The 18,102-nt window shown below is 35.4% G+C and overlaps 1 protein-coding gene across 1 annotated transcript in view; it reads right to left on the bottom strand.

The window, feature by feature from the left end:
- LOC124645039 (ecdysone-induced protein 78C-like) overlaps window positions 1-18,102 on the bottom strand; it is a 71,695-nt gene that overhangs the window by 8,447 nt on the left and 45,146 nt on the right. The window contains exons 4-5 of the mRNA XM_047184774.1: window positions 6,813-6,940; window positions 202-343 (exon numbers count right to left, since the gene is read on the bottom strand). Of these exons, the coding sequence (XP_047040730.1) occupies window positions 202-343; window positions 6,813-6,940 (270 nt within the window). The remainder of the gene's footprint in view (window positions 1-201; window positions 344-6,812; window positions 6,941-18,102) is intronic.

Below are 18,102 nucleotides of genomic sequence, written 5' to 3'. Positions count from 1 at the left end.
TCAGCAATCCGTACCTGTTTCATTAACGCTCAATATTTATTATAAACTATCGGAACTAGAAAGTGATAAATTCATATTTATTATAGATAGATACATTTTAATTGAAATAAATCGTTCATTAAATATAATATAGAATTTGATTGCTACACTGTCGGTTGTATTTTTGAAACTTTCGGGGAGAATAAATAAAAGAATACTCACAGTCACGGCTCATGCCAACTGCTAGACACTTTTTGAATCTGCAGAACTGGCAACGATTTCTGTTCAGTCTGATAACAAGACACTTGCCGTCACGGAGGCAACGGTATTCAATCTGCTTCTGGATGCTGCGGCGAAAGAACCCCTGCACACCAAACGACACACATATACTCATCCGTTAGCACACCAATAATTAATAAATAATATAAAATTCTTGCAAAGTTCAAAAAAAAAGCGCGCTATTTAAAAAAACGGAAGAGCCGTCAAAGGGCAACACTTAACTTATTTAAATTAAACGAAAAAATATTGTAGAAGGAGACATAAGTTCCAAAAATGAAACATAAAAAAGGGCAAATTCACAAAAACACACACAAAAAAAAACTTTTTTTACGCACAAAAATACACTAAAAAGTTGCGAATTTTCCAAACGATAACCGAATCATTTGGGTTGTGATATAAAAAATAAAAAAATGAAAGTAACTATTAGAAGTTTCGCGTCCGCAACATGAAATTCAGGAGACGCCGTTGAAGCTGTCTATTAGGTAGCTTGGTCGAAGGCTTTATGGCGAGCGCGCTGTTTGCACCACCGCCGGGGCGTAGGCCGGTAACTTACATGCTAGGGTTCCTTCACCGATTTTAATTAGTACTACATTATATTTCAAAAAAAATATATATATTATATCATTCCGTACTTTTTTTGGCAATAATGTTGAGCGTCATTATGAAGTGAATTTAAAAAATTATCTGTTTTATGTTTTGTATTTCCGAAATATTTAAAAAGAATGAGGTATTTATCTGTCCATCGAAATAAGATGCTCGAGCAGCGATTATATTTTTGATAACAAAATTAAAATTTCCACGTAGAAAACTGTTAAGATAATTAAACAAAATAATTTACGCGACCGTGGTCACTTTTTTGCACATTTTTTTAATCACGTTAAGCTGTTATCGGAGATTTAATGCGTTTAGTTTGCAAAACCTTGGGTAAAAATGTAGCGAACGGGTTCCTGCGAAAAAAATATCAACTTTCTAACTAGGGCATCGCTTCCTAATATTTTGTGTGACACTTCAGGGGATGTTGAGACTTGCAACACATTGTGGTAACATATTCAACTCCTATAACGTACGACGAATTAGTAGCATTATGCCAGTACACTGGGGTGGGATCAGCAGTAGTCCAGGGTAGTTTAGTGTCAACTTATCTTAGTTTTCCACATTCCAAACAATACTAATTACTTAGTAAGTTGTTAGTTCATATTGAAGTTATACCGGCTACTGTGTCAGTTCGGCTAATTGAGGTATATGGCAAATCGATTTATGCTGTTATAAAATGATGTTCATAGATATGTTTTTTAAGAATAAAAGTCATTAATATTATTAATGAAGTGGTGTTTCTTAGCGAAAGCTGACACATGTCAATTATTTCAGCGCTTCAGTCTGTGTCGACCACAAAAAATACAGATGACAGTGAAGTAGGTCTAGTTAGGTGCCACGTGACGCTGATCACCATTGTCCGTGGCGGTCACGAGGCACCTAAACATCCTATAGACACGTGAGCACCCCATCGGTTGCTCAAAAGTTTTTTTTGTGTCACCGTACCAAACATTTTTTTAGGGGAGTAATTTTCAATGCCAGGGGAAATTATGAATCTAAAGCCATATAAAAACTTCACCCCTTTTGTTATAAATGTTTTTTTAGGAAATTCTTGAAAAGTGGGCCTGTAGTTGTTCTGAGTTTTCAATGACTTTGTACTCATGTACGCCAATGTATAAAAAAGGTCGCATAATTAATGTGAACAAAGCAACTAAATAATCCAACGAACAATATGACACTGATATGATAATAAAGGCTATGTCAGTCGGTGCATCGAGAAATATCTGAAGTTAACAAAAGCTTGATTTCGCTCTGTCCTTTACAAATTACGATACAACCACATCCACTAATTAATGATGTTATGATTGAATGGAAAATATGAAGATGAATTGTCAGTATATGATAAAGAAGTTAAAAGGAAATTGGTTACAATTTACTTACTAACTGTCTGTTAAGTCCAAAATATAATCTCAATTTAACTATTCGATTATGAAAACAAGTTAAAAAAATATTGACCTTCCAAGAATGATGATAAAGTGGGTCAGCACTGGTATCTTCCACAACACATAGGTATCGAACAAAGCACGCTTGTAATTCACTTAGTAAACTTCAAATGGTTGCATAATTGCACACGAGCGGTAGGTACCCCCGGTCACCGACGAACTGATTAGTTTAATTTTTCGCATGTCCGAGTATTAAATGAATTTGCATCGCGACACCTAATAATGCCTATAGTCTGTCAGCTGGCCGAGGGTCCATTTACACGCTTTTAATTTAAGCCGTGTATGCAAAAAGGTTTAACTAAGTTTTCGCAGCGCGAAGCATTTCCGATGGAAGTTATCGTCGGCCAGTCTCCTATTACCATGACAGCGCAATTTTTGTGTGATTTTTATTATTACGAAGGAATTATTGCATTTTTAATGTTTGTATTTGAAGCAATTTAACAAGAATGTGTTAAGTACCTATGAATATTCTGATGATTTCAGGAGTTCCATTTTGACCTGGTTTTACAGACAACTTGTTGCTACTTTTCTAGTAACTTTGAACATCGGGCACAGTTCGCAGTAGAAGCTAGATGCATAAAGCAGTTACCAATTTCCTAGAAACGGTGTAAATGAACCAGGCATTAAAGTCTTTTGATCATGCGTTTATTACTACTACTCTTCTGCTGCGTAATCATAATCTTTTGATGGCCCTAAGTGTAAAGTAAACGAATTATTGTAAGTACTTGTTGATTGCATTCCTGTGACCTATTCCTGTTGGTGGGGACATCCAGAGTCGTGGCCTAGTTTCCGAACGGTCTAATCGGTCAGCTAAGCAGGACACGACTAGAACTATAAAAAAGGTATAACCATAGATATAATATTACTAAACAAGATTGCGCACGCTCAAAATATATATTTACGAAAATGAACTCTATTCTAACGCAATAAGGTACTAAATTGGTTGCATAATACACAGAGGCAAATCCGAGCCGAGAGGGATAGTTCGAACGGAGGCTGTTTGTCTCTTTCTAACACCTTGCCAGCATAAAAAAATGTTGTGATCAAAAGTTTTGTCTTCCCAAAAACAATTGAATCACTTATATTTTTATCTTATTTTAACAATTGTAAGTCAACAAATAAATAACAATCGCATTAATTTATTCGTATTTATTATTAAAACATAAACAACATAAATTTTTATTTTGCTTTTTTTTATTTTCTAGCGGTAACCCTGAACATTCTTGGCGCGTAATCAGCATTTAAAATTTTGTTTATATTTTTTTGTATTAAATCAATTTAAACTATTAAAATGGTGAAAAAGTGTTGCGTTTCTACTTGCAAAAGTGAATCCTATGGTGGTTGCAATATATCGTTCCACAGGTTAGCTAATAATAACATTTTCGTAAACCAAACAACTAGGGTGCCCATGAATTCTTGTAACGAGTCAAAATATGGGTGATGGATTTTAAAACTGTTGTACTATTGTTATAGCTTCCCAAAAAATGAAGAAAGGCGACATAAATGGCTCAGCAGTCTATATATGAAGTAGAAATACAAAAAAAACAGTCTTCACTTCGAATCTTCCTGCTTTTATACTGCTAATTTCCGCTAATTATTAAAACCCTTTTTTAGTATCTTAAGGTCACAAACTGCGTAAGTTAAAACTTCAATACTAATCTGTGTTTAATAATCTTAGCAAATTCGGATTTGTCTGACATAGCTTAATCTCATAGTCACCCTATTAGAAAGGGACAGACAGCCTCCGTACTAACTGTTTCACTCGGCTCGTTTTTTGGGTTTATATGCGCAGTCCTGTTTACTAATATTATGTCTATGGGTATAACAGACTGGCGATTACAGACTAGCGTTTCTTTTTTCGAATGTTTTTTCTAAATTCAAAAAGATATAGTTCGGCCATTCAGAGAATGCGTTCCTGACACGTCGCGATTGAACTGACGACGTAATAACATTCATTGATTATTGATATAATAATGTTGTTTTAATGCTCCTCAATTGTTAAAACGGTAAACAACCAGCAAAAATATTTTTATCGTAACTGCAACGCCATTGCAAAGTTACGTCGTCAGTTCAATCGCGACGTGTCAGGAACGCATTCTCTGAATGGCCGAACTATACCGACCCAAACTTATTGGCACATTTAATATTCTAGTTTAAAAACCCTCTAACTCAACTAATAATTTATTGTTGTTGAGTACTAAAAAAACAAACAAACTCGCACATTAATTAGCAAGACGTCAATTTAAAGATAATAACAGCTTTCTTCCAGTTTAAAAAATTAATACAACAAACGTCGTTACGCCCATGATTTCCGAAGGGTTGGTCAATAAGTGTATTATTACAAGTGTATCACAAAACCTGCTATTGAAGTACATTCAAGGCTAAGACAACATCCTGTATGTAGTCCCTAATGTTCAGCTACGTCACTCACAAGTGAACCTACCGCAAACAATGTATTGCCAACTTAAATATTAATACCAGTTATTAGGGAACTCACACAATGCCTTCATATTAGCGTAAATTGAGGAAATGTTCATTTGTTGATTTTAAATACTAGAAGGTCCAGAAAACGGTTGAGATACTGACCATGTTTGACCCTCTTAGGTATAGATTCTTTTGTTACGTAGTATTATTATTTAGAATTTCGGTGTTTACCTTTGGAGCTCGGACAGGACATGGCTCAGTACCATTAAATAGAATAAACCCTCCAGAGAGGAACAAAGCAGCCAGTAGCAGTTTGGTGTACCCAGCTCTATACAAATGCTAAGTAATTTTCCGAACCTCCACCTAACAGGATTCTGACGTATTTTCCGGGAACTGCAGATTTTACCTAGGGCTACACTAGTTATACCGAATTCTCTTTGTAAATACCACGTCAGTGGAAACAAAGCAGGTTATATGGAAATTGCGTTTGCCAGGTAACAACACACACAAATAATATTTCTGAGTAAGCTGCAGCTTCAATCAGCTTGTGAAAATCAATTAGGATTTTACACAAAGGTCTTGGTTCAGGACTGTTTCCGATAACCGCCTATTTGAATTCAACAATTTTATGTATTTACTATTCTTTGAGGTAACACTCGGCAGTCATGGAAAGAAGTAATGAGTGGAAAACCAACAGCAAGATGAACTACAGACATGATTAAAATTCTCGGAAATACGATGCACTAATTTGTTCGTTGCTCGACGCAAAGTAACGTAAATTATAGTTCGGCCATTCAGAGAATGCGTTCCTGACACGTCGCGATTGAACTGACGACGTAACTTTGCAATGGCGTTGCAGTTACGATAAAAATATTTTTGCTGGTTGTTTACCGTTTTAACAATTGAGGAGCATTAAAACAACATTATTATATCAATAATCAATGAATGTTATTACGTCGTCAGTTCAATCGCGACGTGTCAGGAACGCATTCTCTGAATGGCCGAACTATAATTAATACGTATATGTATTTGCGCTCAATCAGCTTTTCATGACGCAATATATCAAAGGAAAGAGAATTAATGATGATAGTTATGCATGCATGATATGTATCGTATAATTAATTTAGTTTCGTAAAAACGTACGTATTTTTATTATGGAGTGTTCAAGCATGATCATTTTAGCCCGATCATGACCTATATTACAAGGGCTTTCCAAGGCACGGGTATATCACACCCGGAATTCCGGGATGATTTGTAATAGTTATTTACGAATGTAGATACACGCACAATGCGATTTCAGTTCGAACCGAGAGTCGAACCCTAGACCTCGTGCACAACAGTTGCGCTTTGCAGCCACTAGACCAAAGGGGCAGTTGAGCTTAGTGCTGTACCTATTACTAGCGAATTATACGCGAGTCAAAATATCAAAATTGCGGGTAGTCAGAAGTCAGTATATCTGACCAAGGGGTATTGAGTTTCCCGGTAGTTGGGTTGGAGAGGTCAGATAGACAGTAGTCTTGTAAAACAATGGTACTAAGCTGCATTCTGTTAGACTGGAAGCCGACCCCAACATAGTTATATGTAGAGAAAAGGCTCAGGAGATGATGATCATATAATCTAGAGGACAGCTCGTTCTAATGCTAACTCTTGGTCGCCAAATTAAATTGCACCAGCTTTAGGCCGGCAATACACGGACCGCTTGAAGTAGTCAGAGGCGACAGCTTCAAGCTGGCTGGCAGAGTGAACTGCAGAGTTTTATGGACGCACATACACGAACCGCTCGAGCAGTTGCAACTGATTCGGGCGATCGCAGCTTGTAGCTGTCGCCCCCGACAGCTTCCTGGGGTCCGTGTATTGCCGGCCTTACTCACATTGAAGATACGAGTACTTGGGAACGATATAGTGGCCAATAGCTTCGAGAGGCTAGACATAGATCGTCATACCAAAACACTTTTAAACGTCTGTTGAACACTGTCTAAATAAATGTCAGATTATGACGTTGAAATAAGGTCCGTTTTGCAGTCACACTTGTTTTAGACAAGTGTTCAACAGATGTTTCTGTTTTTGTAGTAAGGCTAAGAGAGTTTTTCTTACCTTGCATCCCTCGCATGACGTGACGCCGTAGTGATAGCCAGAGGCTTTATCACCGCACACCTTGCAAGGGCTTGCTGTCTTGTTGACTGTGGTCGAGTTACTACTTTCTACAGTGTATTGTAGAGGATCTGTGGACAATGAAAATAATACTTTTAGGAGGAATATAACCAACTAGCCGTTTTCCCGCGGTTTCGCCCGCGTCCCGTGGTAACTACTGCCCGTACCGGGATAAAATATAGCCTATGTTACTCGTGGATAATGTAGCTTTCGAATGGTGAAAGAATTTTTAAAAACTGTCCAGTCGTTTTTGAGCCTATTCATTACAAACAAACAAAGTTTTCCTCTTTATAATATTAGTATAGAAGTATAGATGAAATATGACTCAGACAGACATTACCTTTGAAAATATTATAAAAAAATAAAAGACTAAAGTTCGGCCATTCAGAGAATGCGTTCCTGACACGTCGCGATTGAACTGACGACGTAACTACATTCATTGATTATTGATATAATAATGTTGTTTTAATGCTCCTCAATTGTTAAAACGGTAAACAACCAGCAAAAATATTTTTATCGTAACTGCAACGCCATTGCAAAGTTACGTCGTCAGTTCAATCGCGACGTGTCAGGAACGCATTCTCTGAATGGCCGAACTATAATAAAAGAAACATATTATGGTGAGGCAAGCTGTTATTCCACTTTAAACTTATTTAATGGTTTTGATTCACCTACATTAAATGAATAAGTTGCAAATAGCAGAGTCTCTTATTACCAAATACCTAGATGTGTAGAAAAAATATATCAACCAGCTATAACAATTTTTTTTTCTTTTTTTTTGTATATGATATGACCTCATACGATAACATCACAAAAAAATACAATCTAGCTTTAATGCTAACATTAAATAGATAGAAATGATGATTTATTAACCGACTTCAAAAAAAGAAGGTTCTCAATCCGTCGTTTTCAACTACGAAGGTAACATTTCACAGTGCAACACAAACATTGCATTGTATAATAAAAACAGAAAAATTACAAAAGATATCTGTCCGACAGTGCATTCAACAAAATCCTGGCGTTGATGTGACAGCGCATAACACCATTAAACCCTGTTTGCTGTGAAAAATGGGATTTTTACATCCGATGACAAATTAATGAAGCGCAAGCTAATGAGAAACGTCACAATGTGGATCCAGTAACTATCGGCCCACTAAACCAACAAGTCCGTACATTTCAACTCCAATATAATTTGTGAACAGAACAAACCACCACCGCAGTGTATTGGACGTTTCATGTTGTTTTATCATCTGTACAAGAGTAACCGCATATTATTGTAACTAAACTGGCTGTTTTCCCGCGGTTTTGCTTGCCTTCCGTGGGAATTACTGCCCGTACCGGGATAAAATATAGACTGTGTTCCACAGAAAGTAGTAGTAAAAAGTCAAAAAAGTATATTTTTTATTTCAAACAGCCGCATAGTAGCACTCTCAAAACTTCAAGCTAGTTGCATGGTTCCAAAGTGTGGGTCTCATTTGGAAGAACCGGGAAGAAAATAGTTTCGGAGCATCTAGGTATTTGGTAATAAGAGACTCTGCTATTTGCAACTTATTCATTTAATGTAGGTGAATCAAAACCATTAAATAAGTTTAAAGTGGAATAACAGCTTGCCTCACCATAATATGTTTCTTTTATTAGTCTTTTATTTTTTTATAATATTTTCAAAGGTAATGTCTGTCTGAGTCATATTTCAAAAGAAAAGCGGGGTACAAACAAACAAACAGAGATTTCCTCTTAATTATATTTTATTAGTATAGATTTACTAGACGAGACACTTGTGACAGTCCGGGAATGCACATGATCTAGCAAAGGCTTGAGTATAACATGTCAAAGCTAAATTTCAATTATCGCCAGACAGTTTCAGCGGTTTGCATCGAGACGTACAAACTAGCTAGCATTGCGCTTTGACAACATCAAAGTGCAATTAATTTAGGCGGTTATATGTTCATTTGTAGCGATTGATTCTAGATATATCAACAAACAAACATATTGAAATGTTACCGCAAACATAATATATATATACATCTATATTAATACTAGGAACTCGATACGTGCTTCGCTATGTAAATAAATGAAGAGCCGCTCGACCGATTTTGTGCAAACCTCATATAAGCCATCTAGTAAATAGTCCGAATAAACCCTAAACATTTGGTCATTTGGTTAGGATATGCAAAGGCGTAGCTACCAGCCTAGATATAGGTTAAAAAACTAAACTATTGCACCATCATATTTTTTAACCTCCTTAATAATAATATTTTCAAAACCAAAGGTAGGTACTAAAAAAAAGGAACAACTACTTACTTTTCAAAAGAAGGTCAATATACTTTGTTGGATTTATTCGTATGTTCATCTTATTGCTCCTTATAAAAACGTAATGCTTATCGTACTCGGACAACTGTTAACATTGAAATCTTAAGAAGTTTTCACATACAAACTTTGGCACTGCTTTTTACCGAGGTAGTTCAAAAGGTAATCTGAAGCCTACATCTTAGGAACACCCTAAAACTACCCTTCGTCTGACGGGTAAATAGAAAATTATCTCAAAAAAAATGGCGAATACTAAAATCACTTCCGATGTTGATGGTACTCGCTCTAAATTGTATTCAAATGCCAACTGAAAATTTTAGGTTTATAAAAAAAATATACGCGCGCTCACTCATCTATGAAATCCTTTTACACGACCAAATGCGCGGATAACCGAAATGTGCTTCATCTAACTTACGAAGGTTTAGATACAAAAATCTCAATGGCTAAATGCATACTATACCATTGTCGCCAAAGGCTCATTTCTAAGCTTTTTTCTTTTAAGTGTCTGCAACCAGTGGTTTAGCCAGTGCGTCAATCCGTCGGTCAGTCAGGACAAAAGGGTTTTGTAGTACATTTCTATACGGCCTAGTGCACCGTGAATGCGTTTGGACAAAGCGCTGTAATCGTACATTAGAATTGTTCGAGCAGCATGTGGAACTGATCTAATTCATTATGAAGCTGAATTACACGTATATTTCCTTTCTTTTTAAGCCCGACGGCTGTTAAAGCAAAAACATTTTTTCAAAACAACGCACATTGTAAACCACTGGTTAAAAACTTATAAAATTATTTTTAAATATAAGCTTCAACTAAATTTTTCTTTAGATTGTTCCTTTAGAAGTGCAAAACCAAGATTTTAAGTTTGTATGTGAAAACATGTGTCCACCAATGACGAGTGTCAACTTGACTTTCAAAGAAGACAAGTCACCAAAAAGACAGAAAATACCAGAAGGAATCTAAGAAGGTTACTTTCATTAGTACAAACAAACTACTTACTGCTATTTTGGTACTACCAACAAAAGTGAAAAAAAAAAACAAACGCGTTACAGTAATGATGCCGAATTCATGTTAAAAGTGTTAAAACATATATATCTAAGTTTCTATATATATAGGTACGTCAATGGTTTACAATTTGTTATAACCATGTTGCATCAAACAATAGTTATATGTTATACAAGAGTGCAAAGTTTGCTTTTTAACCGCGGGCTCAATGTGAGTGCAACACGTGACTTTTCATCCCACCTCATCTAGGAAATTTCTAAACTCAAAAAAGAACGCACGCACGTCACACGTGGCAAATTAAAAAGATGTACCAATTAAAATTAATTTATGCAAAAACTCAATTTAAAAATTTAATGAGGTTTAAAATCGACCTCAAAACAATAAAAAATAATAATTTCATCCCACTTCATCGAGGAAATTACATGGAAATTACTAAATGCAAAAAAACAAAATGGCGCGCACATATGAGTATCAAATTAAAAAGAAGTACCTATTAAAGTTCATTTATTTGAAAACTCAGTTTAAAAATGAAACGAGGTTAAAAATCTATGTAAGAACAATAATAAAAATTATTTAATTAATTGAATAATTATTTTAAGCAGTATTTTATTTGTTTAACATGTATTTGTTTGAAAAGTCTTATCAAGATTGTCACAAATGGAGTATTGCACACGATTTTCTAAATTCAAATCACTTTGCCGCTCTAGAGGATAAAAACGGCTTTTGCGCTCAGATATCAAAGGGTAAAACTACTCTTTCCGAGATGGTGGGATGAAAAATAATTGTCTTTTGTAAATTTTTGTCTAGTCCGTTTGTTTTGACCTTTAATAGCGGATAGCAGGATAACGCGATAATAAGGTGCTCAACAAGGTTTGATTAGGTTTAGTACCGCGATGCAGGCCACTGCGTCTGTGACCCAATTTAGTGACATATATTTGACTATTTGAAAATAGACAGCGTTGGATTTTACATTTTATTCTATTCTCCTTCTCCTAGCGTTGGGTTAGAGATGGAGGTGTGCAATTTTAGCTAAATCTTGTATCGCGGTGCAACGTAAGTCAGACAGACTTAAATAAGAAACTGTAACAGAGTTAGTAAGTTTTTTATTTATTTATTTATTTATTTAAGGCAAACCAACTAAATACACACACAGACATTCATGGTAATCCATCATTCACATATAAGATAGCATTGCATGTATCTAAATTAAAGGTAAGCACAACATTACAAAAGATTCTCACAATACAATAATAATAATATGCTTAGTTGCTTAAATTATAATGAATTGGTAAATTAGAATTATAACATCATGCATTAAATTAAATTGATTAAATTAAATTAAATAATATTGATTTCATGTATCTATATGTTATCAGAATAAAATTGAATGAAAAAATAAAAATAATTGACTTAAAATTAAATAAACTTAAAATTAAATAAACTTAAAATTAAAACTACATGTGGGTAAGTACAGATTTCTTAAAGCTATTGAGGCTGTTTGAAAATATGTCGAAGTTACAGTCATGAAAAATTTCGTTACAATGTCTGAGAATATAGGTAAGAGGAGCGTTACTACCATACTTTGTTTTACGGCCACTAGGAGCGAAGGGCTTATAGTTATGCAGCCTAGCCGACGTTCGGGGTATGTTAATGTTAATGGATGCCAGAAGTGTTGGGCAGTCCACTCTTTGATTTAATATTTTAAACAAGAACATAAGACCCGCAAACTTTCTACGCCAGTGTAAAGAGTTCATTTTGAAATGCTTTAGTCTGTCTTCGTAGTCTTTGATTGCTTTCTTTATACCTGCTATATAAGAGAGTCTTTTTATAAATTTTATTTGGATTCTTTCGATGCGTTCAATGTGTATTTTATGTACTGGGTACCATACGATGGAGCAATATTCTATATGACTACGAACTAATGCGAAAAACAAAGTTTTGAGTGCTGCCAAATTTCTAAATTGTTTTGTACTACGGTTAAGAAAAGCTAGCATTCTGTTGCTCTTGTTAATCGTAAGATCTGTGTGAGTGTTGAATTTCATTTCAGAATCAATGGTTATACCCAGATCTTTGACTTCAGATACTTTACTTAAAACTTGATTATTCATTTTGTATGATGAATCAAATTTGTGTTTTTTACGTGAAAATTTTACGTGATAACACTTGGCAACATTCATCATCATACTGTTCTTCTCACACCACACACAGAGCCTATCAATATCCTCTTGTAAGAGTGACTCATCATGTTTGGTCATAACAACCCTATACAGCTTTAAATCGTCGGCGTACATTTCAAAATGAGAGTTACGTATAGAGTGTTTAATGTCGTCTATGAACATGTTGAATAGTACTGGGCCCAGATGAGACCCCTGTGGTACTCCAGATGTAGGTGCAAAGCTGCGGGATGAGTGTCCATTAACTACAACTCTTGCGGTTCGGCCAACCAGGTATGACTCAAACCATTTTAGAAGTGGGCCGTGAACACCGAAAGTGGTTTCGAGCTTTTGCAGCAACACACCGTGGTCAACCTTGTCAAAAGCTTTGCTGAAATCACTATAGACAGCGTCGACTTCTTTACCATTGCTCATATAGGCTAAAGTTCTCTCGACAAAGGTAACCAAGTTTGTCGCTGTAGATCTGTTTCTAAAGAAACCATGCTGATGCTCCGTTATTGAGCTTTTAATATGCCAGTTCAAAATAGGACACAAAAGAGATTCAAAAACCTTTGCTAACGTAGGCAATATACTGATAGGCCTGTAGTTGCAAATATCAGTTTTATCACCTGATTTTAGAATTGGAATCACGATGGCTTCCTTCCAGATCCTTGGAAAAATCCCTTCAGACAACGACCGATTGAAAATCATACACAATGGTTCTGACAAAAGTTCAGCACACTCCCTGATAAATAACGGAGGTATCCCATCAGAGCCCGAGCCCTTAGCTATATCCAAGTTTTTAAGTTTTCTCTGTATGCTTGTTTTAGATAGCGTTACATGATGTAAGTTGTTGCTATTGCAGGTGTTATGGATGTATGTAGGGTTCGGTACAATATTAGAGATAGGGCTATAAACTGAAGCAAAGTTCTCCGCGAATAAATCAGCAATGCTCAAGCCATCGGTTGCAGTACTATTATTGAGCCTCATGTGTCTCGGAATAATGCTCTTAGCGTCGCGTTTGTTTTTTATATAAGACCAGATAGAGAAGTTTTCTATAATAATAGTGAAAGTGTATATGTGTAGTTAATGTGATAATATTGTATGGGGAATAAATCGATAACGAGTCGTTATATTCTCCCCCCCCCCCTAAATCCTGAAGCATAGAGTTCAACATAAGACGTAATGCTGTACTTTATAGGTAATTATTCAATAATTAAGTCGCAGAAACTGAAAACATTCATAATTACAACTGCTTTAAAAGCTGCCGTAAAAAAATTGTTCAGCGCCCGAAAACCGCGGCGCTAGTATCGTTTTGTTCTCAATGTTGTAACTGGTGTTACGTTTCAAGTGTTATTGATAAGACAGAAATGAAAATAGAAATAAAGCTGGTATGCTCTTGGCAAATAATGGCGAAGACGAAAAGTCAAGTCAGAAATCTAAAGATCAGACTTAAGATCAGACTGGTCGATTCAGTTTAAGGCGCATATTTCCAGACTTCTCTTTCGTGTATAAACATGTTGAAAGCAGGTAACAACACTTTAATGACTACACAAACGAGAAGTACCTAAAAACATACATATAAATTCATAGTTATATTCACATCACAAATAATAACTAAAATACGTTCTCAGAACTGCACACGTACAATGAATTTACTAAAACTTTTCGATTCAGTACATTCAATTTCAAATTCCTGAAAACATTTCATACATAATATAATTTATTTCTGTCCCAGTACCGAGAAAATGCAAAGTCCTTTTTAATTGTAAAAATATTGTTATATTATTTTCAATAAAAAAAACGTTCGAGGTATTGGGAATGATTTTCACATTTCAAAAGATTTAACGTGAAATGAAACAATGTATTATTTTACCGTCCTCCGCTCTCCTGTAATCCCCCCCCCGCTGCCTACGTCCCACTTCCCGCCTGGACCAAGTTATCGTAAATAATCTATACTATTGTATAAAGAGGAAAGAAAGAAAGAAATAAAGAAAAGTTTATTTGTCAGAATGTAGTACAAATATACATAGGTCTTTTATGTAAATGGAATCTCACACATTCTACCGAATTGGCGTTCAAAATATTTGGCTTAACCCCTCTGCTCGACAAGGTTTTGACATATGACTTTACCGTTGATTCGGCGGGATATTTTGAATCGCGACATGGAACTCAAAAATTTGTACTAACTTTCAACACATAAATTCTAAGTCCGTAATGCCTGATCAGAAGTATTTTAACTATAACTTTAGAGCTCACTTATTTGACAACAACGTGCGAAGGTCAAATGGGGTCAGTTAATTCAGAAATAGATAATAATTACGGTGTTTCTAAGTCTATCGAAAAGTTAGGCATTTCAAATTTGGTGAAAACTTACCAATAAATAATCGCATCACTTTCTCAAACACAACACAAACGTCATATTTATAACATTTTCAATCCGTTGCAATACATTTCGTGCACTTATTTATGATTCATAACTAAAAAATCAGTACATAAAATACACAATAAAAATGAACAATTTACAAGATCAAAGTCAAGTAGAGTTTGGAACAGAGTAAATTTTTTTTTTTCAATCAGCGGTGTGCATTCGATACCTAAATCGGATGTTTATTATAAATAATCGAATACCAATTTTATATATATTTTTTAATAGAAACTTATTTCAATTTTATTTCTTAATTTTAAATTATAGGTTCAATTTGTTTTTGTTGTGAAGAAAAAATATTAAAGTTTTATGAAAGTTTTTAGCATAGGTAAAATTTTTATACTGGGTGTCCCATAAGTCCTTTGAATTTTAAATTTCGAATAAAATTCAGATGGCGCGCCGGAATGGCGCGCAGGGTGCGGGGATAGCATCAACGGTCTTTCAGGAAAGTTTTATCGGAGCAGACCGTGGTTTTTGTGTGCGTGAGTCACAACAATGATTCAGCCACCATTGCGCGGCGTAAAGGACATTGGGCGAGATGTTTGAATGTTGGTCTACTCCCCCTCTAGTAATGAGTCATACATCATTTGAAAGGTCTTTTTAAGCGTTACATTTTGTACTTACATACTACTTACCAATTCTTAGTACTTTAGATGTTAGAACATGTTTAAGGTTTTTTATCGATAGTTAGTTTCAAGTCCTTAGATTCCTTCTCTAGTAATTAATTATATATCACTGGAAAGGCCTTTTTAAATCGAACATTTCGTACTTAAATACCTCTAACAAATTGTCAGTACCTAAGAAGCTACAGTAGATTTTAGACATAGTTATTATTTCACTAAACATGGTCCAACTCCCTAAATACTAACAAATGACAATCGCCGCCGTACAAGAAAATACTTTATATAACATAAGCTTTCTATTGATGTATTACTTAATGCTAGAGGAGAGGTAGATCAAAACGCTCATTGTCCTTTGGTGGCGAAAAAAAATTGCTTCATTCCTCTAGGCATCGACTTAATATTTTTGATCCTAATGATCCCGCAGGACTTCTGGGGATCTGAGGCGGATGACGGGGAGTAGCGACCCCGCGCTTCTTTATAGCTTGTCGGTCAAAAATAATCTTTCTTGTTCTACTAGTCAATGCAATTTATTTGATACCCGTATTGACAGATTTGTGAAAAGAAAAATAAGTCAGCGGCGGCCATCTTTCTTCCATCTTGGACCAGCTTTCGATGAACAGCGAGTAGCAGTTCCGACTACCTATTTGCCCTTTCAAACAATAAAATCGTCATAAAATTTTGCGATAACTACACCTAACTACAGCTCTCGTCAAATAGCTTTGCCGCTCAGTTAAAAAGTCGGAAGTAACGAACCGCCATTAAGTTTGGCAGGACTACAGGAATTCTGTACATAAAACACCCGAAAAAATAAATAAGTCTTCAAAATTTGCGGTCTTCAGAAATCCTAAAAACCGAAAAAAAAAATATTCCGGCTACAACGTATTTTCTACCACTGATTTTCTAGCATTTTTTCAAAATAAATAAAGTCATTTTACTTTTCCTAATTTATTTTTAGATTATAGTATACAAAAGTGCAATTTAGTAATATTATAATATCAAATAATATAAAATTATTAAATCGATTCTTTATTTTAACGAATCGGATCATTCGATGCAAAACTTCTATCACCGTCGCCATCTTGTCTATGCGTCTTCAAATTTAAAAAAACAACAAATGTAAACAAACATGGCGAGTTCGATCAGAATTCCCGGTAATTACGATTGGATTTTCAAAAGGTATATTACTAAAGGGATGCTAAATATGAAAGGTTTGAATGCGTCAAAATAGTTTAAATTTATTTAGTTATTTTATTTAGTACTCACAAATACGGTTTGATTGGAAAGAAAATAAATATGAGCGTAAATAATTAGGAAAGTGTATGACTCATTCGCAGACCCCGATTGGGGTCTAAACCGAGCTTACGGTGACATTGATGTTCAGACCCCAATCGGGGTCCGCTACGGATTTGACGGTTAAGGGGCTGAATGCCGAAATTGGCTTGTCTCAAACAATTTTTTGGCCAATCTATACAGTTTTTGACGGCGACATATCTTGAACATATTTCTGAGAACCCTGTTAATAAAAACACGTTTTCGAAAAGTTGTCTGGGTACAAAAAAATTGTAAACTACCTCTGAAATGATTTTCTAACAAGATAACTGTATTCCTTATCAACGTACATTGATAAATTTCTCAAATTTCAGAAAGATAGTGTTTTGGGTGCATTCAGCCTCTTTATATCTACTTATAATTATGTACTTATCGAAACATTATTTTGTTTGTTTGTACCCTAAAGGCTCCGAAACTACTAAACCTATAACAAATTGTCTGTTTTTTAACAACTTGACTTTGTTTGAATGTACAAATCTACATGTATAAAAAAAGAGGTGTTAGTTACTCCACTTATAACTCAAGAACGGCTGAACCGATTTAGCTGAAAATTGGCAGGAAGGTAGTTTAGAGCCAGGAGAAGGACATAGGATAGGATTGTTGTCACCATCCGGCTACGGGAAGCAGTTATCTCGGGACGCGGGATAAACCGCGAGCGGAAAACTAGTTGGTAATAAACAGTTGCTTAAAGGAAACTTATATATTATTATTGGTGAAATTATGCCTTGTAAGAAATGTTTTGGTAGCGTGGTCTGTGTATCTGTCTAGCCTAATGTAAGGTAAGGTAAGAACCGCCTCAGGTTAAGGTTCGCCGCTACAGTTCACTTCGGTTATCAACATTATGTGGGGCGATTGACTGTATGACCTAATGAAATCTAGTTACCCGTGAGAACCTGTACTACATGGTATCTAATTCTTTTTGCTGATGTCTACCGGTTAAGACAAACAAGCATTCAAAGCTATAATTTAAACGTGCCTTCTGAAACTCGACGGATCTCGTCGTGACATTGGTCACCCATCCACGGACCGGCCGCGCCAAGCGTTGCTTAACCTTATAATCGATTGATCTGTACTGTTGGTACTTAGCCACGAGCCCTTCATACATGACACGCGTGAGTTATAATTATAACTTATAACGCGTTAGAATTTAGAATAAATTGGAACGCAAACAAAAGACATCAACGCGCCGAGAAAAAAAAAACTCGCAAATCGATCGTACAAAATGTACAATTTTTGATACACCTAGTCCTGAATTGCAGTGAAAATCGTAATAAATGGATGTAAACACTGTAGACCACAAATGAGGGTGAACTGAAAAAAAAATCGCAAATCGATCGAACAAAAAGTGAAATTTTTGATACAACTAGTCCTGAATTACAGTGAAAATCGTA

Source organism: Helicoverpa zea, chromosome 31 (genome assembly GCF_022581195.2).
Source record: "Helicoverpa zea isolate HzStark_Cry1AcR chromosome 31, ilHelZeax1.1, whole genome shotgun sequence".
Lineage (NCBI taxonomy): Eukaryota > Metazoa > Arthropoda > Insecta > Lepidoptera > Noctuidae > Helicoverpa > Helicoverpa zea.
Note: the sequence above shows the minus strand (reverse complement) of the source record. Positions and strands in the feature narration are given on the sequence as shown.